Source organism: Pongo abelii, chromosome 3, assembly GCF_028885655.2.
Source record: "Pongo abelii isolate AG06213 chromosome 3, NHGRI_mPonAbe1-v2.0_pri, whole genome shotgun sequence".
NCBI lineage: Eukaryota > Metazoa > Chordata > Mammalia > Primates > Hominidae > Pongo > Pongo abelii.
The window spans coordinates 14491352-14518108 of record NC_071988.2 but is presented as its reverse complement, the minus strand read 5'-3'; the positions used below and the strand labels follow the sequence as shown (position 1 = coordinate 14518108).

The 26757-nt window shown below is 40.0% G+C and overlaps 1 protein-coding gene across 11 annotated transcripts in view; it reads right to left on the bottom strand.

Moving 5' to 3' along the window:
- The window catches only part of CC2D2A (coiled-coil and C2 domain containing 2A), a 185050-nt gene that overhangs the window by 137454 nt on the left and 20839 nt on the right, over positions 1–26757 (bottom strand). For 10 of the 11 annotated variants that reach the window (XM_054553716.2, XM_024246564.3, XM_063723324.1 and 7 more), the window contains 4 exons: positions 10036–10124; positions 9630–9731; positions 2278–2379; positions 1092–1265 (listed from right to left, as the gene is read on the bottom strand). In XM_054553716.2, coding sequence (XP_054409691.2) covers positions 1092–1265; positions 2278–2379; positions 9630–9731; positions 10036–10124 — 467 coding nt within the window. The remainder of the gene's footprint in view (positions 1–1091; positions 1266–2277; positions 2380–9629; positions 9732–10035; positions 10125–26757) is intronic. The other variant, XM_054553721.2, reaches the window with a different exon arrangement.

Here is a 26757-nt window from a genome sequence, read left to right as displayed (position 1 = left end):
TCTGTCTCTATGATTTTGACTATACAATGTAGCTCATATAAGTGAAATTGCACAATATTTATTCTTTTGTGACTGGCTTATTTTTCTTAGTGTAATGTCTTCAAGGTATATCTATGTTGTGGCATGTGTCAGAATTTCCATGCTTTCTGCGGTTGTATAATATTCCATTGTATATTTATGTTTATCCATTTATCTTCCGATGAACACTTGGGTTGCTTCTACTTTTCAGCTTTTGTGAATAATGCTGCTATGAACATTGGTGCACAAGTATATGTTCAAGTTCTCGTCTTCAGTGTTTTTGGATATATACACAGAGTGGAATTGAATTGCTGGATCATATTGTAAATCTGTGGTTAACTTTTGAAGAACCACCATACTGTTTTTCACAGCAGCTGCACTGTTTTACATGGCTACAAGCAATGCACCAAAGTCCAATTTCTCCATATCCTCTATGACACTTATTTTTTGATAAGGGCCATTCTAATGGATGTGCAGGGGTATCTCATTGTGGGTTTGATTTGCATTTCCCTTATGATGAGTGGTGTTAATTATGTTTTTATGGGCTGATTGTCTATTTGTATGTCTTCTTTGAAGAAATGTCTATTCAATACCTTTGCCCATTTTTAAATGGTGTATTCTCCTTTTATCTCACACATACCACCCACAATTGCAGAATTTGAGTTGTAGCCTGGGTGTGGTGTTTGGGCACAAAAAGCTGCTTACTTTGTAAGGTTGTGGTAAGAGAGAGACCGAGATTTCATTTGCCTTGCAGAGGAACATATTTTGCACATGGAATAAATACTAATCATTAAGTGGAGTCTAGCAAGAAAAACCCTCAAGCCACATTATTTAATTCTTTTTTCCACAAAAGAAAAATAAACAGGTTTAATCGAGGTTCTTACATTGTAGGGTCTAACCCAGAGCTACAGGGAGCCATGTGAATTCAGTACTTGGGATTTCAACTCAGACGTGGAGTGTCGTTCTCCTGGTGGTGGTGGGTTTCTCCTCAGCCACTTTCTTTTTTGTAGGGACATCACCCTTTTCCTCCCAGCCCTCCACCCACACCTCATTACCATCCTGATATTAAATACCATTTCCTTTCCTCCTCCTTGTGCAGGTGGTTCTTCTTCTCCTTCCTCCTCCTCTTGATTAGTTCCCGCTCTATGTCTTGCTTTTGGTTTTTCCTCTGATCCTTCTGGTTCGGGATCAAAGTTGAAAGTAAAGAAGTTATAGGCTTCTTCTGCAGAAGGGAAGCCAGGTGGAACCTAACGAAAAGCAAGGAGCAATTGCAATTTCCCATTTATAAGCTGTAATGAGCTCTGCACAATTAACTGACAGCTGGCTTGATGCTAATGAGATCAGGCATATTCCAGGCCTCCGAAGCATGTTGTCTTAGTTAAAGGTGTGAGATTACTGGTAATAAACTTTAATACCTGCCGCAGGCAGTTGGAGGCCTCCTTTAATAGTAACTCTAATTAGTGACTTTAAAAAACCCCAGAAATTATTTACATTCCAATAAGTACATAAATATATTATTTATAGCAGTAAATACTTTAGATAAGATTATTAAAATGACAAACAGTGGATTTATTGTTTTATCGGCCAATGCTGAGATAGTTTTGTTGTATTATGAGAAATATAGAATTTTTAAACAAATGACCTTTTTTTGTTGTTTCTCTTTTTGAGTTAGTACTCTCCTTTTTTCCTATAATGAAAGCCGGGGCAACTTCAGAGCTGAACAAACTGTCTTATCACCAACATTTCCTGTCTTTCCATGCACTCCCTCTTCCTCAAGTCAGGCAATATTCTGATCTCTCCAGTTAGTATGAAAGTTGAAATCACTTCTCATACTTTTTTCTTACAGACTGCATGGCAACAGGAGTCAGGTTATATATGTAGTCATTTATTTATTTTTAATTAAGAGATGAGGTCTCACTCTGCCACCCAGGCTGGAATGCAGTGGCACAATCATGGCTCACTGCAGCTTCGACCTCATGGGCTCAAGTGATCCTCCCATCTCAGCCTCCCAGGTAGCTGGGACCACAGGTGTGTGCCACCATGTCTGGCTAATTTTTGTATTTTTTGTAGAGATGGGGTTTCGCCATGTTGTCCAGGCTGGTCTTGGAACTCCTGTGCTCAATCTATCTGCCTGTCTTGGCCTCCCAGAGTGCTGGGATTGCAGGCGTGAGCCACCACACCTGGCCTGTAGTCATTTCTCATTGGATATTTGTAAAAACCACAAACAAACAAATGATTTAAAAAGACAAGATTTCTCACCTGGGGTTTAGGCTTGATTTTTCGTGCAGAATCACGGAACTTGACTCTTGAATAACTTTGGGAATCAACTTCTTGTTGAGTCCTTTCTACCTCTTTCCCTGGCTATATGAGTGGAAAAAAATGATAGATAAATCATTTAAACCAAGAAACTTAGGCTGTTCTAAAATGAAGGTTAACCCCCCCACCCCAAAGGCTTATCTTCTGACTGCTGCTGCATCTTATCATTCCTAAGGCATGGAATGCAGGCAAATTTCAAATGCAGTCATGCGCTCCATAGCGACAGCCTGCAGAACTGCATGCATGACGGAGGTCCCATAGACTATAAATACGGTATTTTTACTGTACCCTTTTTATGTTTACATAAAAAAATACTTACCTTTGTGTTACATTGCTATGGTATTTAGAAAAGTAACATGCTCTTCAGGTTTGCAGCCTTGGTGTGTAGTTGGCTATGCCATCTAGGTTTGTGTAGGTACATTCACACAATGGGTTCACACAGTGATGAAAATGCCTAAGAACACATTTCTCAGAACATATCCCCATCACTAAGTGATGCATGACTGTATATTTGAAGGTTGATATTGATATTTTCTTACTCAACTCATCTCTCTCAAGACTAAACAAATATAAAATTGTATACTCAATAAGCTTTAAAATGAAAACTGTTGGCCAGATGCAGTGGCTCATGCTTGAACTCCCAGCACTTTGGGAGGCCAAGGTGGGCAGATCACCTGAGGTCAGGAGTTCAAGACCAGCCTGGCAAACATAGTGAAACCCCACCTTTACTAAAAATACAAAGCTTAGCCAGGTGTGGTGGCAGGCGCCTGTAATCCCAGCTACTGGGGAGGCTGAGGCAGGAAAAATCCCTTGAACCTGGGAGGCAGAGGTTGCAGTGAGCTGAGATTGTACCACTGCACTCCAGCCTGGGAGATAGAGCAAGACTCCGTCTCAGAAAAAAAAAAAAAAAAAAAGTGTTATCTCATCCTATAAATTAAGATTATCCACTTCACAGAGGATCATTTCCAAACAGTCTATAAAGAAAAACATTAATAATGTCTGATTGTAAATAAGTCCAACACACATCCTCCAGGGTACATGGCCTGTCCTCACTGAACCTCTGGTCCTGCTATCCACCCTGGGAAGCTGAGTCCTCTGCCTCTACTTGCTCTGTGTGACAGTCATCATATGGGTATTCCCTTTTGCCTCTGAAAGCTAATCTGCAAGGTGCTGTTTCCAACTTCTTACCCATCTCTACTTCTAATCCACCCCTTTTAAACCCAGATACTCCTCCTTTTTCATGAAGCACAATCTAAATGTCAAGCAATTTTGAGCAATTCTAAGCCATCCCAGTAGTACATATAGGTGTTCATGGCAAGAAGGAACATACTTATTCTACCTATGACAGAAACTTGATCATTACTATATGGACAGAGAATTATTTCACAGCATGGAATAACTGTCACCCAACAACAGTAATGTAGTGTGCCATCTTCACTGGGGACCTTCAATATATCCTTCCCAAGTTCTACCTGTTCCTCAAGACCACACAAAGCTACTTCCTTTCTCCATCCTAAAATGAACTCTCTTTTTGGAATCAAATTGTCTGATTCATATCAGGCACTGTCCTGTAGAGCTTGGCAATTGAAACCACGGGCTCTGAAGTCTGACTGCCTGGCTTTGAATTTTAACTCTACCACTTACAACTTAGGCCACTTGAGTAGAGCATCAAATAAGGAAATGTACATAAAATATAACCAGTTAGGTGCATTAATGGTAGCTATTATTATCATATTACTAGCTTTTTCTTACATGTCTTTTTTTTGGTCTATAGTTTGTACGCATATGATATGACTAAACATTTTAGTTTTGCCCATGGGAAACCAGAGCCTGTGGCAAGGGTTTTTCGGTGCCTGTAGTTGACTCTGAGAAGTGACACCAAAGAACAGGAATTGGGGACTGGGAAGAATAAAGCAGGTGGAAAGTGAGTGCAGGAGAACTTGATTGACAAGGCTACCACTGTGGGCAAGAGAGTTTAACCCACAGGGATCCTCTGAGGAGTCATGTAGACTGCTTCTCAGAATTGTCCACCAGGGACACAGAAGAGGGGAATATTTGTCTAATGGCTTCTGTCCCCCAGGTGGTTGGAGGGGCTCAGAAACAGATGGCCCAAAATATGGTGCTTTGACATGCTGAACTGAAGAAGAAGACTCAGGGTCTCTCTGACCTCCCCTACCCTGGATGCCAAATTCCCTATCTCTCCTAAAGCACAGGATGAGGTTGTTCTCCGAAGTTCCCTTAGCTGCCTGAGTCCAAACCTGCCAAAGAAGAAAACAGTGACCTTTGGTCCCTCTCCTGAGTGTTCATTAACTGTACCCATACCGCAGGAAGAAAGACTGAAGTCCATCAACACACGTGGACAGACTTTAGTCAAAAACCATTGTCTGCTCTGCGGGCGCAGCAGACTTTGTCCGAGGCCACTGTTATGTTCTTCAAGCCCATTGAATTCCCCTAAAAATCATTTGCTACTTGCTAAAATCACCCACACTTCTCCATCTCTCTTTCCTCTAGGATGAAGGGTACGTAATTATCTGTACTCCTTGCACACTAATAAATGTGTATGCCTTTTCTCCTATTAATCTGCCTTTTGTCAGCTGATTTTCAGTGAACTTTCAGAGGGTGACAAGGAAGTGTCCTCTTGGCCTCTACATAGTTGGTGATTGCACCAGAGGGTGTTAAGCCCCTGGTGCTTCCAGTCTTGCATATGTGTCAGAATACATGAGTGGGCCTCCGCAAGCCTTCTGGAGAGGCAGGGATACCCCTGGAATGAAACCTGGAGGTACAGCTAAAGTGAGGTGCTGTCAAATTTCACTTAGGTGCAGCTAGATGTCCAGTAATGGCCAGAATAAAAATGTGGGTATCAGTTGGGTATAATCTATCATAATATCAAGCGACTGTATACAGTTTCCTTTTATGTTGAATTCTATAGTTCTCCTTCATTTTCTCATTTTGTAGTGTTAAGGTTAAACAGTTATCTACCAGCTCAATTGTACAGAAGTTGAAGCTGTGCTAATCAATACATTCCACAATGCAATGCTAAATGAAGTTATTATTTGTCTTGATAAATTTCAGTATTTTAAATGTTTTTGAGGATGAGGAAAGAAGCAGATGAGTATTACCCAGTGTAAGGATTTTTTTTTTTTTTTTTTTTTTTTTTTTGAGACAGAGTCTCGTTCTGTCTCCCAGACTGGAGTGCAGTGGTGCGATCTCGGCTCACTACAACCTCCGCCTCCTGGGTTCACGAGATTCTTCTGCCTCAGCCTCCCGAGTAGCTGGGATTACAGGCACCCACCACCAAACTCGGCTAATTTTTTTTGTATTTTTAGTAGAGACGGGGTTTCACTATGTTGGCCAGACTGGTCTCAAACTCCTGACCTCGTGATCTGCCCGCCTCAGCCTCCCAAAGTGCCGGGATTACAGACGTGAGCCACGGCACCCGGCCTAGGATTTTTAAAAACTGCAGTAGAATAAAGATCAGATTCCTGGGCTTGGTCAGGAAGGCTTTTTAAGATTCTGCCAAGTCAGGTCCCCTTGTAAAACAGGGCTAAGACTTTCTCATGCATTGTTGATGATGCCATTCTATTCCTGTCTGCTGCACTTCCTGTAGCAAAGGAGAGAGACTGATGTGTTTGAAAACACACAAAACAAACTGAGAAGTCAACCCATGAGAGAGAAACTTGGCTCTGTATAGGCAAGCCTTGGGCTTTAGAGATCTGTGAAGATGATGATAATAAAACACAAGACCAGGCAGAAAGCTTAACATTAGTAATCTAGAAAATAATTAGGTTAAATTCCATGTGGCAAAATATGTGGAAATTATTATTATTTTTTCTTTCCATTGGGTTGGTATAGAAAATATGCTCAGATAATATAATTTCATTGATGTGATTTATTGCAGAATTGATAGTTTTATTACAGTATTTATGGACTTGATAAAAAAGTATATAATGTAATTTTTGTCAAAATCTTAAGAAGTTTCAAAGTCAATTATATTAATACATTTAAGGCCATTATACTTAAAATGATTGAGCATGTTGAATTAAATTTTAAAGAACTATAATACATGTGTATAATCTTAAAGTAATAATTACATTCAAATTCAATCCAGCAATAAAATATTGAGTGCCTATCATCATATGTGCACATATCCATCTAGAAATTCTTTCTTACCCTTAAATTTGCTGTATCCTCCAAGAAGGCTCTAGGCCCTCTTCTAACTTGAGCTAGACCAATTCAAGTCTCACTGCTTTTGTTATAGCATAATTACAAAATATATTAGCTCTAGCCCTGATCTCTCTTCTAAACCATAATCTAAACCAATTTCTTAAAAGACACCCTAATCTGATTGTCTTGTAGACCCCTCAAATTTTTATGTATGCTTGATACTGGTCCTGATACTAATCAAGATGCATGATTTGCGAATAACTTCTCCATTTCATGTGTTCTTCTTACCTTGTTCAATGGTTTCCTTTGAAGTACAAGTTTTTAATTTTGATGAAGTCCAATGTAGCTATTTATCCTTTTGTTACTTGTGCTTTGGGCGTCAGATCAAAGAAAGCCATGGACTAATTTTTATATAACCTGATTTTGAGGCTGGGACAAGGTGCCATTTTGGTGGGCTGCTAACAGCACCCACCACAGAGCTGAATCCCACTATATCCCCACTGGCTGTGAACTCCACTGAGCTCCTCAAGGGTGAGCTGTCACTATCATCGCTGGGTGTTCTGAGCCTATCAGACACCTGGCAGGAAGGAGTTTCTCGTAAGTGCTGGCTGGGCAACAGGTAAATTAGATTCAAGGATCAGATCTTGGGTAACCTGAGACAGGGAACCAGGGCCACATGTAGAGAAATTTTGGTCATATCTAGTGGAGGCTAAGTTTTCAAGGTTCTGTGTTACTTCTACTTTGATGTGTATGTGTTCTTAGAGATTTGCATTTGTTCACCTGTCACAAATCTGCTGAGCATAAAGTGAAAGGAAATACAAAAGAGATTAAGCAGTGGTTTGCGTTGGTAAATTTGGATTACTGACCAAAGTATTCCTAACTGGTTTCTCCTTTTCTCTCTGAGTATACAGCATCTAACAATCATTAATACTTAAATACAGAGGGCTGACTATGTGCCCGGTACTATGTGAAACACTGTAACATGTATTCACTCATTTAATCCTCAAAACAATACCAAGAACTAGGTTCTGGAATTACCCCTGTTTTATAGAGGTGGGAAGTGGGGTCTGGAGAGTAGCTAAACTCTAAGGTCACATCACTAGTGAGTGAAGTTGGCAGCCTTTAGCCCTGGTCAGCTGAAGTTCAGCATCTGTGCTCTTTGTGTACTACATTTTTTGATGAACAGGATATTGAACCATTTTTTAGGTATTCCTTCTGGATTTGAGGTATATACATGAAGAAATGTGGTTGTGAGATGTCCTATTATGAATATGTGACTTGGTCTAAAGACAAAGCAGTTGATGTTTGCCGCAATACCGTAAGAATGGTACTTAGGGAATATGGAATATTATGAACATACAAGCCAAGTCCTGATCACAAGGAGAAATAAACACCCTAGTAGCCCAGGGAGTATATTTTTACTTCTACAATTTCCAGCTTTATTTGAGATATCAGTATTTGTGGCCCATGGACAGTGAGAGCTACATGAATAATGATATCTATTTTTTGAAATGATGTTGTGAAATGATTTTCAGGCAGAAGGTATAGAAAAAGCCAGATATAAAAGCCCAGAACCTCCTATCACTTAGCCAACATGACCAGATGCTTAGCCTCACATGCCTGCCAAAATAACCAAAGTTCTTGTGGCAAGCTGATGGGATTATAGATATTTTTCTTTATTTTCCAATATTTTTAAATTATGGCTTTTGTAGTAAGAAAATAAATGGGAATTAAAGGAAAGAAATGCTTTTTCACTAGAATGGATCATGAGGGCGCATAACAAATAGTCATAAAGCCATTTCATTGGACTGACTAGTGTTCCTACTGAAGACCACAAAACATAAGCAAGGCTGCAACGTTCCCTATAATTATGCAACTTGTGACTTCTTTGGGGTGAATATAGGTAACATTTTATAACACCTCACCATAGAAAAAGAAAAGGCATCATTTAAAAAATCAGAAATATCCCTAGAGCCTGGGCTTCTTTGTCTTAATGGTTAAAAACAACCCAAACCAATAAAAACAACAAAAAACCAATTGGATTGTAGTTGCAAACACCTCCTGAGCCATTTACTGTTTTCTTCCTCTTCCTTTTTCTGCCGTCTTAGCGCTTACCCCTCATTGAAATCTCTGTTTTTCTTTTCCTGGCTCCGTCTCCTCCTTAACAGCTTTAACTCTATAAAGTTTTCTCCAAAGGCACTCTCAAAATGTCAACACTCACCACAGTAGAAACACTTCCTAAATCTGTTTTTCCAGGTCTGGGCCCTTCCTCTGTGTCTCTGGAGGAACACATATTGAGATTCCTCACCAGCACCTCAAATGCAAACGAAATTCAGTCTAGTGCATTCAGACTGCTTCCCCTTCCTGTTGTCAATAGCTTTCCATGGCTTGTAGAAAACTACCGAGGCTCCTAAATGTGACATTCAAGGACCCTTAGCATCTGACTCCATTTTTCTGCTGCACTTTTATCTCTCTCCCTGCTTTCCAGGAAGACCCATGGATCCCAGTGAGACAGACTGGAAATGATATAGAGCTGGGATCAAATCCCGACTCTTCCACATGTATACTTTGTGACCGAGGGTGGTTTCACATCTACTCTGACCTTCAGTTTCCTCATCTGTTAAATGCGAATGAAAATAATAGTACCTGCCCTGTAGGGATAATGAAATGTGATAACATGGGACAAAGGTGGTAAAATGCCTGGCACAGAGTAGTACCTTATAAATAGTAGCTATTATAATTATTAATATTTTTGAAATAGGGTCTCACTGTTGACCAGGCAGGACTGCAGTGGCATAATCATAGCTCACTGCAGCCTTGAACTCCTGGGCCTAAGTGTTCCTCCCACCTCAGCCTCCTGAGTAGCTGGGACTACAGGCATAAGCCAGCATGCCCAGCTAAATTTTTTATTTTTATTTTTAGTAGGGGTGGGGTCTTGCTCTGTTGCCCAGGCTGGTGTTGAACTCTTGGACTCAAGCGATCCTCCCACCTCAGTCTCCCAAAGTGTATTATAATTATTAATAAGCATTTAATACCTCCTCTGTGCATAGCTCTGCTCTAAAAACTTTTGCTGGAAACTTTATATTCTGCTTTACTGGTTTTGATCACAAAGTAGAGAGGGTATTTCTCACCTCTGTGCCAAATTCAGTCTCCAGTTCTTTCTTACTGGGACTTCGTAAGCGTCTGGGCCGAGGAGTGGGGATTTCCTGCAGCAATGCACTTTCTGCTTTGGACTAAAAAGTCAAACAGAAATTTACTGCTACATGATGTCAGGAATGCCGAGAAATAATCAGTAAAAAATACATGCTATCCTTCTTTAAGGGGAAGAGCAAGGAAAATGGTTTAGAAAAGTGACATTAAATTCTGAAGCATAATTTTCATCTGTGCCAATGCAAAATAAGACATTAACATTTAAAACTTGAAAGACAAATTGAATGGTATTCAAATCCACGCAGTTTGGAGCATAGAAAGTAAGTTAGACAAGCCCTGGAAGATTGCAATCAGCACTGAACAGAATATTCATGTGGTTTCTCTCACCCTTGCAGCTTGCAATTTCTCCCTCATGCGTCCCCTCATGGAAAATTCTGCAAAGCCTGTTCTGGAAGTTGAAGGAATTGGAGGTAAGCCTAAAAAACAAAAACAAAAACAAAACAAAATTAAAAAAAAAAGAAAGAAAAAGAAAAGAAAAAGGAAAATTACTCTAAAACAATTCCCTCCCCCCAAAAGGGAAGGTTAAATTAAAAAAGAAATAAGAGAACATAATTTTATTTTACACATTTAGAACTTCACATAAGCAAACATGAGATCATGCTAACAACCATCCTTTTGATGTAGTAAGTACATGTCTTGGCTTTTCTGAAACTGAGAGCCAAAACCTCAGTCCTGCCTGGCACTGTCATCTTGACTTAACTAAGAATGAAATGAATGACACTTGACTGTTCAAGGCACACAAATACTTACCAATTCAATTGCCACTGGGAAAAGGCTCTCAAATTTGTTGATTTGAGAAACAGGCTTGTCGGGTGAATGGGTGGCTAATGAGTTTGGGGTTTCCGGGTTTAACTTTCAATTGCACTGATATCTTTGATCAGAGAAACCTTTTCTATAGGCCCAGGTTTATCCCTGGGCTATATCATAGATACAATATACATTTTGTATATATTATTGAATTTACCCACAAATATCATGAACTATCAGGCAGCTATTGTGTGCCAGGTTCTGTGATACCTGCATCAAATGTATTTCTCAACAATTTTTCTGCTGTCTTTGTGAGGAGTGCCCCAGGTATTATGATCACCGGGTATCACAAAGATGAAGGCTCTGCAGTCCTGCGTGATAAATGGCTCTACCATCACACACCTAGGATGTAGAATCCTTGGGATTTGGTCCCAGCCCCACATTCCCCAATTCTCTAAACCATTACAAAAGAGGTGGAAGTAAAATGGAGTCTTTGGGGAACAGAATGTTAGCATAGGTGGAGCAGAGTGTCTCTACTGGGATGAAGAAGGACTCAAGATTGCAGAAGCATTTTGGGATCAAGTTATGGAAAGCCTCTGATGTCACATTAAGGAGTCTCGGCTATATTCCCCAAGCAGTGTGGATGTCGTGAAGAATGTGCAGGGAGGAGGACATGAATGCAAGCAGCGTTTTCAGAAGCTGCACCACAGGATGGTTGGGGTGGAGTGGGTGAGGTACCAGGGACCCCAGTCAGGATGTCCTGGTGTGAGATAGGAAGGAAAGGAGGTCAGTGTGAGTCAGTAAGACAGGCCACACAAAGGAAAATACAATAGAGCCTAGTGGCAATTGGTAGGTATGGAAAAATGGTCAGCAGCAGCAGCAGCAGTCATGACTTCTGGAAACTTTTTAGATACACAGATTTTCAGGCATACTCCAAAACCTGGAGGTGCAGCCCAGACACCCAGGGAGTTTAAACACACACTCAACCTGGAGGACCCCGGTATAGAGAAATAAGGAAAAAGTGAGGGAATCTGAGGTTTCAACACGAGGAGTTTGATGCTGCTGAGAAAGAAAAACGAGACGGGGAAGTCAGACTGGGAGGTGTCGGAGTGAATTTGTCTGGGGCCAGATGAGTCGGAGGTGCTTGTCCAGGACACCAAGCTCTGGGACAGGGGCCAGGCTGAACAGTAAAGGCTTGGGAAGGCTTTCAACCATAGTGAGTGCTGAAGCGTTAAGGAGTTTCCTGAGGAGAGAAGGATCCTCACACTTGTACACAATGACACTGTCGTGGGAGGAAGGCAGCAGGTGAAAGTAAGAGTGGTAGAAGGAAAAGTGGCAGAGAGAAGGCAAAGATAACAGGTCTGCAGGTTCCTCCTGAGCCTGCTTTATGCAAGCAAAGACAACAATCACCGGTCTCAAAGCCCATTTCTGCAGCACAGCCACTCTGTTTCTTGGGTTGTGCCTTCTTCCATATGTGTGATAGAAAGCTATAAAATACTACTTATATCTTGCCCCCAACTATCACTTAATGCCTGTATGGAGGCATGAAATATTTATGGTAATGATTAGAGTCTCGCATGCATGTGTTGAGGTTCAAAGTTCTTTAAGAGAATCTCCGTTACCTTAATAAAATGGCCTTTGGCATTCTTTTAAAACTTACTTAAAATCAGGTCATTTTTCATTTTACAGATAATATAACTATGGTAGATTATGTTCCTGTGGCATATGTGCAGAGTCCTGAGACTTCCTTCATCTGTCACATTTTGAATTTATATACAGTTATGTACTGCACAAGGGTGTTTTGGTCAATGGCAGACCCCATATACAAAGGTGGTCCAATAGGATTATAATGGAGCATATGTAGAGATCTGATCTATGGCACCTGATATTGGCTTTGCAGATCAAGTAGGAGAAATAACTGATATTCAGTAATGATGCTGGGACATTTGGTTTTCCATATTTAAAAAATACCTATATATATATATACACACACACACACACACTATCTAGGTTTGTGTAAGTACACTTTATCATGGTCCCATAATGACACAATTACTCAGTTATGCGTTTCTCAGAATGTATCCCTGTCATTAAATAACACATGACCGCATTTGTTAGGCTATTTGGTAAGTACCCATTTCCTCCCCAGGTTCTAAGGTCCCCAGCCACGCAGGGAAGGCACACTGTTAAGTATCACTAAGCATATGTGGAATGCCTGGGTGGGTAAACGGGGGCTTCTAGACTGAACCCCTCCTTCTTGCCAGTGCTTTCCTCTGTCTGACCATTTAGTGTGCCTCTGTCCCTGTCACCAACCCCCTCCACCACCAGTCAGAAGCCTTTTTCAAAACTAATAAGTTTTTATGAACATGAAAAATAATCTTATTTACCCCCCCTTTAAAAATCCAGGGTTTTTTAGTTTTCATAAAACAGTTATTACTTGTACATGGTTTACTAGAACAATTTTATGAATTATTCTTTAAAAGAGAGACAAGATATTTTATTAAACACTATCTCTTCTGAATAAAGAAACTGAAGTACGTTTATTATTAGTTTTAAAAACACTGACAATTTTTGAAACCATAAAAAGTAGCTCTTGCCAGATTCTTTTTTGAAATTATAACATTTATCACTTTTAATAGACTTTAATTTTTTAGAGCAGTTTTAGGTCCCACAAAAAAGTTGAGGGGAAGTTGCAGAGACTTCCCATATATTCCAGCCCCAACATGCTTAGTTTCCCCAATGATTGCACCCCCCACCAGGGTGGCACATTCATTACAATTGATGAACCTCCATTGACGCATCAATCACCCAAAACCCATAGTTTGCTTGGGGATTTACTTTTGGTGCTGTATTTTCTACAGATTTGGATAAAGTTTATAATGATACGTATCCACCATGATCAAATGATACAGAGCAGTGTCACTGCCCTTCGAATCTTCTGTGCTCCACCCATTCAGCCCTCCCTCCCCTCTACTTTCTGGCAACCACTGATCTTTTTACTGATTTTGTTTTTAAAGTCTGTGCTAGTAAAAGACATGTAGAGGATTTAAAGATTTCCAAATCAGGTCTGTACAACTCCCCAGCCAGACTGACCAGCTAAGAGCAAGAAACATATTGGAGGACTTTTGAACTTGGTTTTTGTAGTATTAGATCAGTGAAAGAAAAACATAGAAAGGAACCATGACGGTGTGAGGGATATTATACTTAAAAAGGTATTTCAAACAAGGTAAATGTAATCTTCATTTGTTTGAAACCAGATAATGATGAAGACTTTTTTAAAAAGATAATATTACTAACATGACATCCATGGAAGCCAAAGGTACCAGTTCCCTCCCTTTGACATCGTAGCTAATGGGGTTAGGTACTTTCATTTTTGTCTTGGTAGAATATAGCAAACAGTGTTCTTTAAACAGCTGGAAATACTAAGACAACCCTCATTAAACATTTTTCTTCTAATTTATTGTCAGTCGCTCCACTCCATTACTAATCAACTACATGATCTCGAACTGGCACTCCCTTTCAAGCCCTGTGGGTGAAAACTGATCTGCCAGGCTCGAGGAAGGGCTTAATTTCACATTTACAAAAAGAGGCATATTCAGAAAATGGCCCTTTGACACAGCTAAGAAAATCTGACATGAATAAATTCTCTGTAGCATCAAATGCAAAGTGTGATGAAAATAATTTTTTTAAATTAAGATTTGATTTGAGGGCATGCAAGAACTTATGGATAATGACAGAATTTTAGGACATTCCATTAAAAATATATACATAATGTCAATGTAGCATGAAATGTGGATTTCTTTGGCAAAGTGATGTTTTTCATCAGACACAGCAAGAGACTAGATGTTCAGCAATGTTGCTCTTGCTCCCTAGCAAACCCATTAACCCCAAGGCTACATGAGCGTTGTGTTTGAAATGGCTTTCAGATCTTCTCTGCACTCTCTCTCCTCTTTCCTATCACCCATACTCACTGTTCCCCAGTTCTTTCTCTTTTCAGGCTTAATAAAGTAGTGGACACTCTCCATTTTTCTCCTAAGGACTTCTGTTATACCTGACCCCTCAGAAAACACAACCATGTTTTCCTAACAAACAGGTATTTCATTTCAAATAATTTTCTGTTCCTCTCATGTTATGTCCACAAATTGATGTGATCCAGAATCCTGATGCCTCACCTATGTTTTTCATTAATAACAGTTTTATTGACATATAAGCCATATACCACAAAGATCCTGCTTTTAAAATGTGCAGAACACATGAATAGGCATTCTCTGAGAAAGAAGTACAATTGGCTAACTAGCTCATGAAAAGATGTTTAACATCATTAGTCATTAGGAAAATGGAAACCAAAACCACAATTAGGTACCACTTCACCCCTATAAGATGACTATAATAAACAAGAGAGATAATAACAAGTATTGACAAGGGTGTGGATAAATTAAAACTTCTGTGCTGGTAGGAATATAAATTGCTGTAGCTACTTTGGAAAACATTTTGGTAATTCCTCTAAATCTTTGGCAAATATTTAAAAGTATGATAAAAATTTATGTCAACTTAAAAATATGCAAGGAGAAACTAGTATTTCCATAACTTTTGCAGGGGAGGTGGACAAAAGAGTTACAAAGACACAGGCCTGAACTACCTTTTACTTCTGCCTGTCCATTCCCATTGCTCAAACCTCAGCACAAAATTATCTTTCCCTAATGCAAAATTCCAGGATAGACTATAAAATATAGAGATAAAGGGGTAGGAAGAGCATGGGGCAAAAGCCAGCTTGACTTCAGTAGCAAAAATGGGAGAATAACAGGACTGAGAGGAAAAATGTATTTCTGGGCTCTCTAACCTGTTCCATTGGTCTGTATGCCTGTTTTTGTACCTGTACCATGCTGTTTTAGTTACCGTACCCTTGCAGTATAGTTTGAAGTCAGGTAGTCTGATGCTTCCAGCTTTCTTCTTTTTGCTTAGGATCATGTTGGCTATTTGGGCTCATTTTTGCTTCCAAATGAATTTTATAATAGTTTTTTCTAATTCTGTGCAAAATGTCATCAGTAGTTTGATAGGAATAGCACTGAATCTTAAATTGCTTTGAGCAGTATGTCCAACCTAACAGTACTGGTTCTTCTTATCCATGAGTATGGGATGTTTTTTCATTTGTTTGTGTTATCTCTGATTTCTTTCAGCAGTGTTTTGTAATTCTCCTAGTAGAGATCTTTCACCTTCCTGGTTAGCTGTATTTCTAGGCATTTTATTCTTTGTGTGGCTATTGTGAATGGGATTGCATTCTTGATTTGGCTCTCAGCTTGGACATTATTGGGGTGTAGAAATGCTACTAATTTTTGTACATTGATTTTGTATTCTGAAACTTTGCTGAAGTTGTTTATCAGATCTAGGAGCCTTTGGGCAGAGACTATGGGGTTTTCTAGGTATAGAATCATATCGCTTGTGAAGAGAGACAGTTTGACTTTCTCTCTTCCTAGAAATAAAGCCACACATCTACAACCATCTGATCTTTAACAAAGCTTAGAATAACAGCAATGGGGGAAATGACTCCCTATTCAATCAAAGGTGCTAAGATAACTGGCTAGCCATATGCAGAAGACTCTTTCCTTTCACCATATACAAAAATCAACTCAAGATGGATTAAAGACTTAAATGTAAAACCTAAAACTTTAGAAACCCAAAAAGTAAACCTAGGAAATACCGTTCTGGGCACTGGCCCTGGCAAAGACTTCATTATGAAGTCTCCAAAAGCAATTGTACCAAAAACAAAAATTGACCTGTGGGACTTAATTAAACTAGAGAGCTTCTGCACAGCCAAAGAAACTATCAACAGAGCAAACAGACAACCTACAGAATGGGAGAAAATATTTGCAAACTATGCAACTGATAAAGGTCTAATATTCAGAACCTATAAGGAACTTAATTCAATAAGCAAAACACAAACAACCCCATTGAAAAACGGGCAAAGAACTTGAACAGATAATTTTCAAAAGATGTACTTGTGGCCAAAAAACATTTGAAAAATGCTCAATATCACTAATTATTAGAGAAATGCAAATAAAAATCACAATGAGATTCCATCTTACACCAGCCAAAATGGCCATTACTATATTAAAATGTCAAAAAATAACAGATGCTGGCAAAGTTGAGAAGAAAAGGGAACTGTTATACACTGTGGGTGGGAACGTAAATTAGTTCCGCCACTGTGGAAAGCAGTCTGGCAATTTCCCAAAGAACCTAAAATAGAACTATCATTTGGGCCAGTAATCCCATTACTGGGTATACACACAAAGGAATATAAATCATTCTACCATAAAGACACATGTACTCACATGCCCATCACAGTACTATTCACAGTAGCAAACACATGGAATCAACCTAGGTGCCCATCAGTGGTGTACTGGATAAAGAAAATGTAGTACATATATACCATGGGATACTACATAGCCATAAAAAAGAATGAATTCATGTCCTTTGCAGCAACATAGATGGAGCTGGAGGCTATTATCCCCTAAGCGAATTAATGAAGGAACAGAAAACCAAATACCGCATGTTCTCACTTATAAGCGGGAGCTAAACATTGAGCTACACATGGACAAAAAGAGGGAAACAATAGAGGCTGGGCATGGTGGCTCATGCCTGTAATCCTAGCACTTTGAGAGGCCGAGGTGAGAGGATTGTCTGAGCTCAGAAGTTCAAGACCAGCCTGGGCAACATGGTGAAACCCTGTCTCTAGTAAAATACCAAAACTGAGCTGAGTGTGGTGGCATGTGCCAGTAATCCCCTCTACATGGGAGGCTGAGGCAGGAGAATCACTTGAACCCAGGAGGCGGAGGCTGCAGTGAACCAAGACTGTGCTACTGCGCTCCAGCCTGGGCAACAGAGCAAGACTCTGTCTTCCAAAAAAAAGAAGAAGAAAAAATAGACATTGAGTATTTGAGGGTGGAGGGTGGGAGGCAGGTGAGGGTTGAAAAACTACCTATTGGGTATTATGCTGATTACCTGGGTGACAAAATTATCTGTATACCAAACCCCCGCAATATGCAGTTTACCCATGTAACAAACCTGCACATGTACCCCTTGAACCTAAGATAAAAGTTGGAAAGACAATTAAAAAATAAATAATTTGTGAAGTCACCATTCTTTGTTTTTAAATTTACATATGCTTCACCCCGTTACATATTGTAACTGTTTGTTGTCAATCAAAGCATGTAGTTGATTAATACTAATTAAAAACTTTCAAATTTTGAGGATTAAAAAAATATAATTAGGGGACAATCTGATGCAAGACCCTAGGATAGCCTTTAAGCCACAATTAATGCTATGGATACATAGGACACGACCTTATTGTCAGGCAGGTTTTTACCCAGGGCAAGAAAACGGCCCAAAAGCTTATTGGTGGCTGTAACTAGAGTTTAAGAAAGTAGGTCATTGATTTCTTCTCCTGATTTTCTAATTTTTATGAAATAGACTAGTGTCACTTGTGAAAGTGTCACTACATAAAAAGAAAGTCAAAATGGGCTGAGAACAAACTGGCTGTTCCTGTATAAGCCCCAGCACTGCTGATAGTTCACATTTGCTGAGGTGCTCTGGAGGGACTTCTCTGGTCACTATCTTTTTTTCTAGTTCTCCCAGGCTCACTCTTTCCGAGTCCCACCAGCATTTTCATTTTATGTTAGCTGAAAACTCAGGAACCCTGGCTCTGGCACATGCGTTTCTTTCTCATGTGGGGTCTTGGGATCCTGGCCCTGCCCAGTGCCCCTTCCTCTTCTTTATACTTCAGCAGATGGCGCAGGCTTGGGGATCATCAGCCTGGACAAGACACGGTGCTCTCATGCTGTTGTGGTGGTGCACAGGGCACGAGGCTCCAAACAGGACTTTCAGAGACTCTGAGAGTTGTCAAGAATGTCACAGATATATTTTGACATGGAGATTCTACTTAGGATTAAGTCTTCCCCATTGTCTTCTACAGAGTGGAAAAAAATATTAACAGGTATTCAGGAGGGCCAAGAACTGCATGAGAAATGCTAGGTTAAGTGTGTGTAGTCTCAGAACAAGCTTCATGAATTTCCAAGAGTAGAAATGATAAGAAAATTTTCTCAACTTGAATTCTTTTTTTGGGGCAGTTCATTTCTAAGAGGACTAGTATTCTACAAACTCCAGTTTTGGAAATGCTATATTACAGAATCTTGTCTTGACTCTTCAATCATTCAACCAACAAATATTCTTTGAGTATCTGTTATGTGTTCAAGGTACTAGGGATAGGGCAGTAAACAAAACAAATGAATGCCTCCACCCCCATAGAGAATGTATGCCAGTGGGGGAGATGGACCACAAACAAGTTCTGTAGTTAGTATGTCAGATGGTGATACAAGTGTAGAGACAAATAACACAGGATCAGGGGATAAGGAGGGCCAGGAGGGAGGGGTGAATTGCAATTTTAAATAGAGTAGGCCAGGTGCAGTGACTCAAGCCTGTAATCTCAGCACTTTGAGAGGCTGAAGCAGGCAGATTACTTGAGCTCAGGAGTTTAAGACCAGCCTGGGCAACATGGTAAAATGCTGCCTCTACAAAAATTAGCTAGGTATGGTGGTGTACACCTGTAGTCCCAGCTACCTGTAGTCTCAAAATTAGCTAGGCGAGGTGGGAGGATGGCTGTGCCCAGGAGGCAGAGGTTACAGTGAGCCGAGATTGCACCACTGCACTCCAGCCTGAGCAACAGAGCTAGACCTTGTCTCAATAAATAAATAAATAAATAAATAAATAAAGTGGCCAGGTAAGGGCCTCCAGGTGACTTAAGAACAGGTGAAGAAAGTGGGGGATGAAACCATGTAGACACCTAGGGGATGAGAATTTCAGGTACAGGTAGTACTATCTGATGCAAAGACACTGAGATAGGGCTAAGCCTGATGTGAGGCCAGAGCAGAAATGGGGAACCCAAAAATTGAGGGAATGGAATACTAGGATATTAGGTCATAGAAGTAAAGGGAAATGCAACCACATAGGTCATCCTAAATAATGAGGCATTAACAAATATGATGACATCAAGAAGGTGGTGAAGCAGGCATCAGAGGGCCCCCTCAAGGGCATTCTGGGCTACACTGAGCACCCAGGCTGTCTTCTCCGACTTTAACAGTGACACCCACTCTTCCACCTTTGATGCTGGGGCTGGCATTGCCCTCAGTGACCACTTTATCAAGCTCATTTCCTGGTATGACAATGAATTTGGCTATAGCAACAGAGTGGTGGACCTCATGGCCCACATGGCCTCCAAGGAGTAAGACCCCTAGACCACCAGACCCAGTGAGAGCACGAAAGGAAGAGAGAGGCCCTCAGCTGCTGAGGAGTCCCTGCCGCCCTTAGTCCCCCACCTCACTGAGAATCTCCCCTCCTCACAATTTCCATGCAGACCCCCTGAAGAGGGAGGAGCCTAGGGAGCCCCACTTTGTCATGTACAATCAATAAAGTCCCCTGTGCTCAAAAAAAAAAAAAAAAGAAAAGAAAAAAAGAATTTGTCATTAACTCTGAGTTGAGTGAGAGCCATTGGAAGGTTTAAACAGAGAAGTGACATGACTTTATTTTCATAGGACCACTCTGGCTGTTGGGTTGAAAATGATGGGTGAGAATGGAAGCAAGAAGATCAGTTAGGAGGCTACTGCAATATTCTAGATGAGAGGTGAAAGTGGCTTAGATCAGGGTGGTAGCAGTAGAGAGAGTGAGAAGTAATCATTAGAGCTATTCTGAAGGTAGAGCAGACAGGATCTGATGGTAGATACGATGTGGGCAGACAGAAAGACAGGGGTTATGGATGACTCCAAGTTTTTGACCCAAGCAATAGAAAAAAATGTAAAGTCCATTTAATGAGGTGGGGATGACTCTAGGAGAAACAGGTTTGGGTTGATAGAAACAGATCAGAAGGTCAGTTTCAGTTAAGTAAAATTTGAGTTGTCTCAAAATACATAATAGATCTACAGAAATGTAAGAACTAAAACTACAAAATTTCTAGAAGAAAACATGGGAGAAAATTTCCATAACCTTGAGTTGGGCAACTAATTTTTAGATACAACCCCAAAAGCACAATCCATAATAAAAATATAATAAATTTGAGTTTATCAAAATTTAAAACTTTTGTACTTCAAAGACACCATTAAGAAAATGAAAAGACAAGCCATTGACTTGGAGAAAATATTTTCAAATTATGTATCTGATAAAGTACTTGTATCTAAAATACATAAAGAATTTTTACAACTCTATAGTAAGACAACTCAATTAATAAATGAGTAGAAAATGTAAATAGCTGGGTGCGGTGGCTCACACCTGTAATCCCAGCACTTTGGGAGGCCCAGCTGGTTGGGTCACTTGAGGTCAGGAGTTCAAGATCAGCCTGGCTGACATGGTGAAACCCTGTCTCTACTAAAAATACAAAAATTAGCTGGATGTGGTGGTGAGCACCTGTAATCCCAGTTACTCAGGAGGCTGAGGCAAGTGAATCGCATGAGCCCAGGAGGTGGAGGTTGCAGTGAGCCAATATTGCACCACTGCACTCCAGCCTGGGTGACAGAGTGAGACTCTTGTCTCAAACAAACAAACAAAAAGTAAATAGTCATTCTACTAAGAAGATATACAAATGGCTAGTAAGAATATGAAAAATACTCATATCATTAATCATGAGGGAAGTGCAAGTTAAAAGCACAAGACACCACTATACATCTACTGTAAAGGGTATAATTAAAGACAGATAATACCAAGTGCTGGAAAAGATGTGGAGAAACTGGAACTTTCATACGTTGTTGTCAGAAAAGTAAAATGATGCAGCCACTTTGAAAAGTATATCGGCAGTTTCTTAAAAAGTTACACGTAAGTTTACCATATGACTCAGAGATTCTATTGTAGCAGGACAAGCCGCAGAGAAAACCCCTTAGACACCAAGTTAAAGAAGGAAGGGCTTTATTCGGCCGGGAGCTTCGGCAAGACTCACATCTCCAACAACTGAGGTCCCCGAGTGAGCAATTCCTATCCCTTTTAAGGGCTCACAACTCTAAGGGGGTCCGCGTGAGAGGGTCATGATCAATTGAGCAAGCAGGGGAATGTGACTGGGGGCTGCATGCACCGGTAATTAGAACAGAACAGAACAGGACATGGTTTTTCACAGTGCTTTTCTTATGCAAATAACCAATTAGGTCAGGGGTCGATCTTTAACTACCAGGCCCAGGGTGTGGCGCCGGGCTGTCTGCTTGTGGTTTTCATTTCTGCCTTTTAGTTTTTACTTTTTCTTTCCTTGGAGGCAGAAATTGGGCATAAGACAATATGAGGGGTAGTCTTCTCCCTTACTACCACTAGGAATCCTCCAAAAAGAAATGAAAACATAAGTTTACACAAAGACATGTTGCAAGTGTTCACAGCAACACTGTGGATAATAGCACCAAACTGAATATAATCCACATGTCCATCAACAGGTGAATGAATAAACAAAGTATAGTGTGTCCATATGATGAAATATAATTCATCAACAAAAGAAATGAAATTGAAATGTGGATACATGCTACAATACTTATGAATCTCAAAAATCATTATGCTAAGTGAAAGAGGTCAGGTGCAAATCACTACATATTGTATGATTCCATTTACATGCAATGTTCAGGAAAGACACACAGGGATAGAAAACAGATCAGTGTTTGTCTGGAGCTAGGGTTAGGAGTGGAGGCAAATAGGCACAAAGGAACTTTTTGGGGTGATAAAAATGTTCTAAAACTGGATTGTAGTGTGATATTGCATGTTTATATATCTACCAAAAATTCCTTAAATTGTACACTAACAATGGGTGAATTTTATGATATGTAAGTTATATTTCAATAAGCCTACTTAAAATATGAGTTTTCTTATTAGATGTGCAAAAGTGGATGTTGAGTACGCGGTTGCATGTTTAGTCTGGAAGAAGTCCACGCTGGAGATAAAAATTTGGAACTGGTCAGTATATAGATTGAATTTAAAGTCTTGAGATGACAACAATAATTGAGTATTGATAAAGACAAGAGAGCCAAGCACTAAGCCTAGGGTGCGCCAACATGGGGTAGTCGGGATGTGAATAAGAACAAGCAAAGGAGAAAGAGGTACAGCCAGTGAGGCAGAAGGAAAACCAGGCAAGTGGAGTCCTGGAAGCCAAGTACAAAAGTGGGAGAGAATGATGAGCGTGTGTGAAATGCTGTGAAAGTCAAGTAAGATAAAGACTAAGAACTGACTATTGAATTTAGCAAATGTGTGAGTCATTGGTCACCTTGGCAAGGACATTTTCAATAAATGGGTGGGAGTGTGAGTTACATTGGAGTGATTTCAAGAGAGGACTGGAGACAAAAATGAGAGAAAATGAGTTTGAAAGAATTTTGCTGTAAAGAAGTTTTTTTTTTTGTTTGTTTGCTTTAAAGGAGGGTAGGGAATTGGGGCTTTGAGTACAGATTAATTGTGGCCTTGGCTTTCCTCACAACTAATAATAGGTAATATTTATTTATATGTATTAGTACTTTAATTTAGTCTTCCCAGTACTGTGTGAGGTAGTGAACTGCAGCGTTGGTGAATGTCTTGACATTTCCTACATTCTCCACTGTGCATCCTTGGACTAGAATGTTCATCCCATTCTCCAGCTGGTGGGCACTAAGGTAACCCCCAAGGCCCGGCTCCTTCAGGCAGCTCCCCTCTATGTCTCATGCTGTGCTTTATAACATTCCCCTCCCACCTCAGGCCAGTCTCTCCAGGTCCTCATGACTTTTAAAAAGTATGCCTAAAATAAACACTTTATTTCCTTTCATTTACATCATATTTCACTCGACTCTGAACTTTCTTTTCCACCAATACTGACAAATTGGCTCCGAAATGATGGTTTAATCAGAGAAACTAACATGAATGAATGGAAAACAGATGTTAGCAATGAAGAAATTTATGTTCATAAGAAACTACTTAATGTGTGATAGTTACTCCCTCAAGAGATGGTGCAAGATGGAATCATGGGGGAGTGTGTGTACTTTTAAACTAGATGTTTATTTTATTTGGAACTATTCCATGTTCAGGGAAATGCTTTCTTTATTTGGAATGTCATGACTATATATATGTTTGAAGAGCAGATTAGAAGCCAAGCTTTCACTGCATGGGTTTCTGGTGCGGTTCATTAGGGAGGTGGCACCTCTGGGCATGTGCCCGAAGCAGTGTGTGAGGCCATAGGTTAGGGGTGCTGGTCTCTGCATCTCTAAATGCAGCCTGACCTTGACAATACTTGGAGCCTTGTAGGACAGAGGGTCACAGGTTCAAGGTGAGGAGCTGGGCTGGTATCACTGAGGGGCAGCCCAGACTCATGAGAAGTTTGGGAAGTAAAAGGTCAAAGGAGTAATCAAACATGTGGATCCAGATGTTTCAGCAGACTTGGTTGAAAAGACATGGTGGGCATGGTGTAAGTAAGCACACCTAAGGCAGAGCAACGCCTAGAGGGAAAAGCAGAGAGGCCACTTGGAGATACTGTTCACTCAGAGTGCCGTCTGCATGCCAGCACTATGCTAAGCAGAGCTGAAAGTCAGGCTCTGCCCTCAAGGACTGCTAGTTTGGTGAAGGAGGGGAGGAGGTGTACCAATGAAAAGATGCCTCTGGATACTCACACAGGCACAAGGGCCATGGGAGCAAAGAGAAGATCTACTCAGCTTACTCTGGGGAATAGGGATCTTTTCCAAAGGGGATGACATGTATATATTGATTTTTGAGAGATGAATAGTTAGAATTAAGACAAATAAATGAAAACCCCAAATAGGAAACAGGCTGTTCTAGGGAGGGAGAGAGAGGTGGATGATCTACCTGAGTATCAATCTGGTTTTTTTTTTTTTTTTTGAGACGGAGTCTGGCTCTTTCGCCTAGGACGGAGTGCAGTGGCGCTGTCTCGGCTCACTGCAAGCTCCGCCTCCCGGGTTTACGCCATTCTCCTGCCTCAGACTCCTGAGTAGCTGGGACTACAGGCGCCCGCCACCGCACCCGGCTAATTTTTTGTATTTTTAGTAGAGACGGGGTTTCACCGTGTTAGCCAGGATGGTCTCAATCTCCTGACCTCGTGATCCACCCGCCTCGGCCTCCCAAAGTGCTGGGATTACAGGCGTGAGCCACTGCGCCCGCCCTCATTCTGTTTTTTAAAAAATGAAGCACAGTCAGATTATCAATCTGGTGAACACTCTAAACTTGTTTTATGCACCATATTAAGATTCCTCTGTGGGTTTCTGGACCCACTGTTGACAGTGCTGGCTGGGTCATAGCATTGCCATTGTACCTTCCATGGGTAACTGTAAACCATCAGATCCAAAGATCAAAGAGGGTTCAGTTTGAAGCTATGGAATGATGCTGGAGTGCAGCAATTAGGAATATAGGTTTGGATGTCAACATATTGGAGTTTGAATTTTGGCCTCACCACTTCTGGCTGTTGGTTTTCTCTGAACTTTAGTCTCCTAATCAACGAAACAATGCCTCATAGTAGGACTGCTCTGAGATTTAAATAATATAATGCATATAAAGACCTTAGCACGATGCCTGCAAGCTTTTTGCCTAACTCAGAACATGGTCTTAAGTTCTCAGAGTTCAAGATGTCAGATTCATCATCTGTTTGCCTGTCTGTCTGTTTATCACTGCTTCCATCCCCCACTCTGGGAGGGTAAAAGCCTCAGGTAAACCAGTAAGTGCTTAGAGAACAAAAATAAAATTGAACCATACAAGCGTAAAAAGTCCCATAGCTTTCTCAGCATCCATCTGTGAGCATAAACTTTCTTGTTATGGCTGAGGAGACTACTGAATCTGAGGTTCCACCTTGGAAACCTCACCTAAGGTAAGCAGTGTGTATAAACTGGTCATGAGGAAGAGCTTCATGGTCCATTTATAGAGTATTAATGTTAGCTCAGGTTACCAAATCTTACCTGCAGGCATGCTTCCAAACATGCGACTCTCCCCTTAACATTTAAAAAAGGGGAGGGGAGTACAAGGATGGGCTCAACATTTGAAAATCAATAAATGTAATACACTGCATTAACAGAATGAAGGACAGAAAGTGCATGATCTTCCCAATTGATGCAGAAAAAGCATTTGATAATGCTTTTTTTTTTTTTTTACAATTTAATGGCTTTTCATGATAAGACCACTCCACAAACTAGGAATAGAAGGAAACTACCTCAACAAAATAAAGGCAATACAAAAAGCCCATCACTAACACAAGTCTCAATGGTGAAAAACTGAAAGCTTTTTCTGTAAGATCAGGAACAAGGCAAGAATGCCTGTTCTTACCACTTCTATTTAACAGAGTATTTAAAGTCTGAGAGCAATTAGGCAAGAAAAAGGAAATGAAAGCCATCCAAATTGAGAAGGAAGAAGTAATATTATCTTTGTTCATGGTGACATGATCTTGTATATAGAAATCCTAAAGATTCCACAAAAAAAACTGTTAGAACTAATAAAGAATTCAGCAAAGCTACAGGATATAAAATCAACACACAAAAATCAGTTGCATTTGTATACATTAAAAATGAGCAATCCAAAAACAAAATTAAGAAAACAATTCCATTTACAATAACATAGAAAAGAATAAAATACTTAGGAATAAATCTAACCAAGGAGACAAAGAACTTGTACATTGAAAACTATAAAAAATTGCTGAAAGACACAAATAAATGTAAAGTCATTCTGTGTTCATAGATTGGAAGACTTAATATTTTTTAAATGTCAATACTACCCCCAAATTATCTACAGATTCAATGCAATCCCTATCAAAATCCCCATGGCTTTTTTTTTTTTTGTAGAAATAGAAAAATTCATTCTAAAAATCTTATTGAGTATCAAAGGACCTCAAAGAGCTAAAACAAATTTGAAAAAGAAGAACAAAATTGGAGGTTTCACATTTTCTGGTTTCAAAACATATTACAAACCTATAGTGATCAAAGCAGTTTGGTACTAGCAAAAGACAGACATATAGACCAATGGAATAGAATTGAAAGCCTGAAAAGAGTGTAAAGACCACTCAATGGGGAAAGAGCAGTCTTCAACAAAAGATCTTGGGAAAACTGGAAATCCACATGAAAAAAAATGCAGTTTGTCCCTTACCTTATATCATATACAAAAATTACCTCAAAATGAATCAGAGATCTAAACATAATACCTAAAACTATGCAACTCCTAGAAGAAAACATAAAGGAAATTTTTATGACATTGAATTTGGCAATGGTTTCTTGGATGTGACACCCAAAGTACAGGCAATGACAGCAAAAATAAACAAATGGGGCTATACCAAACTTAAAA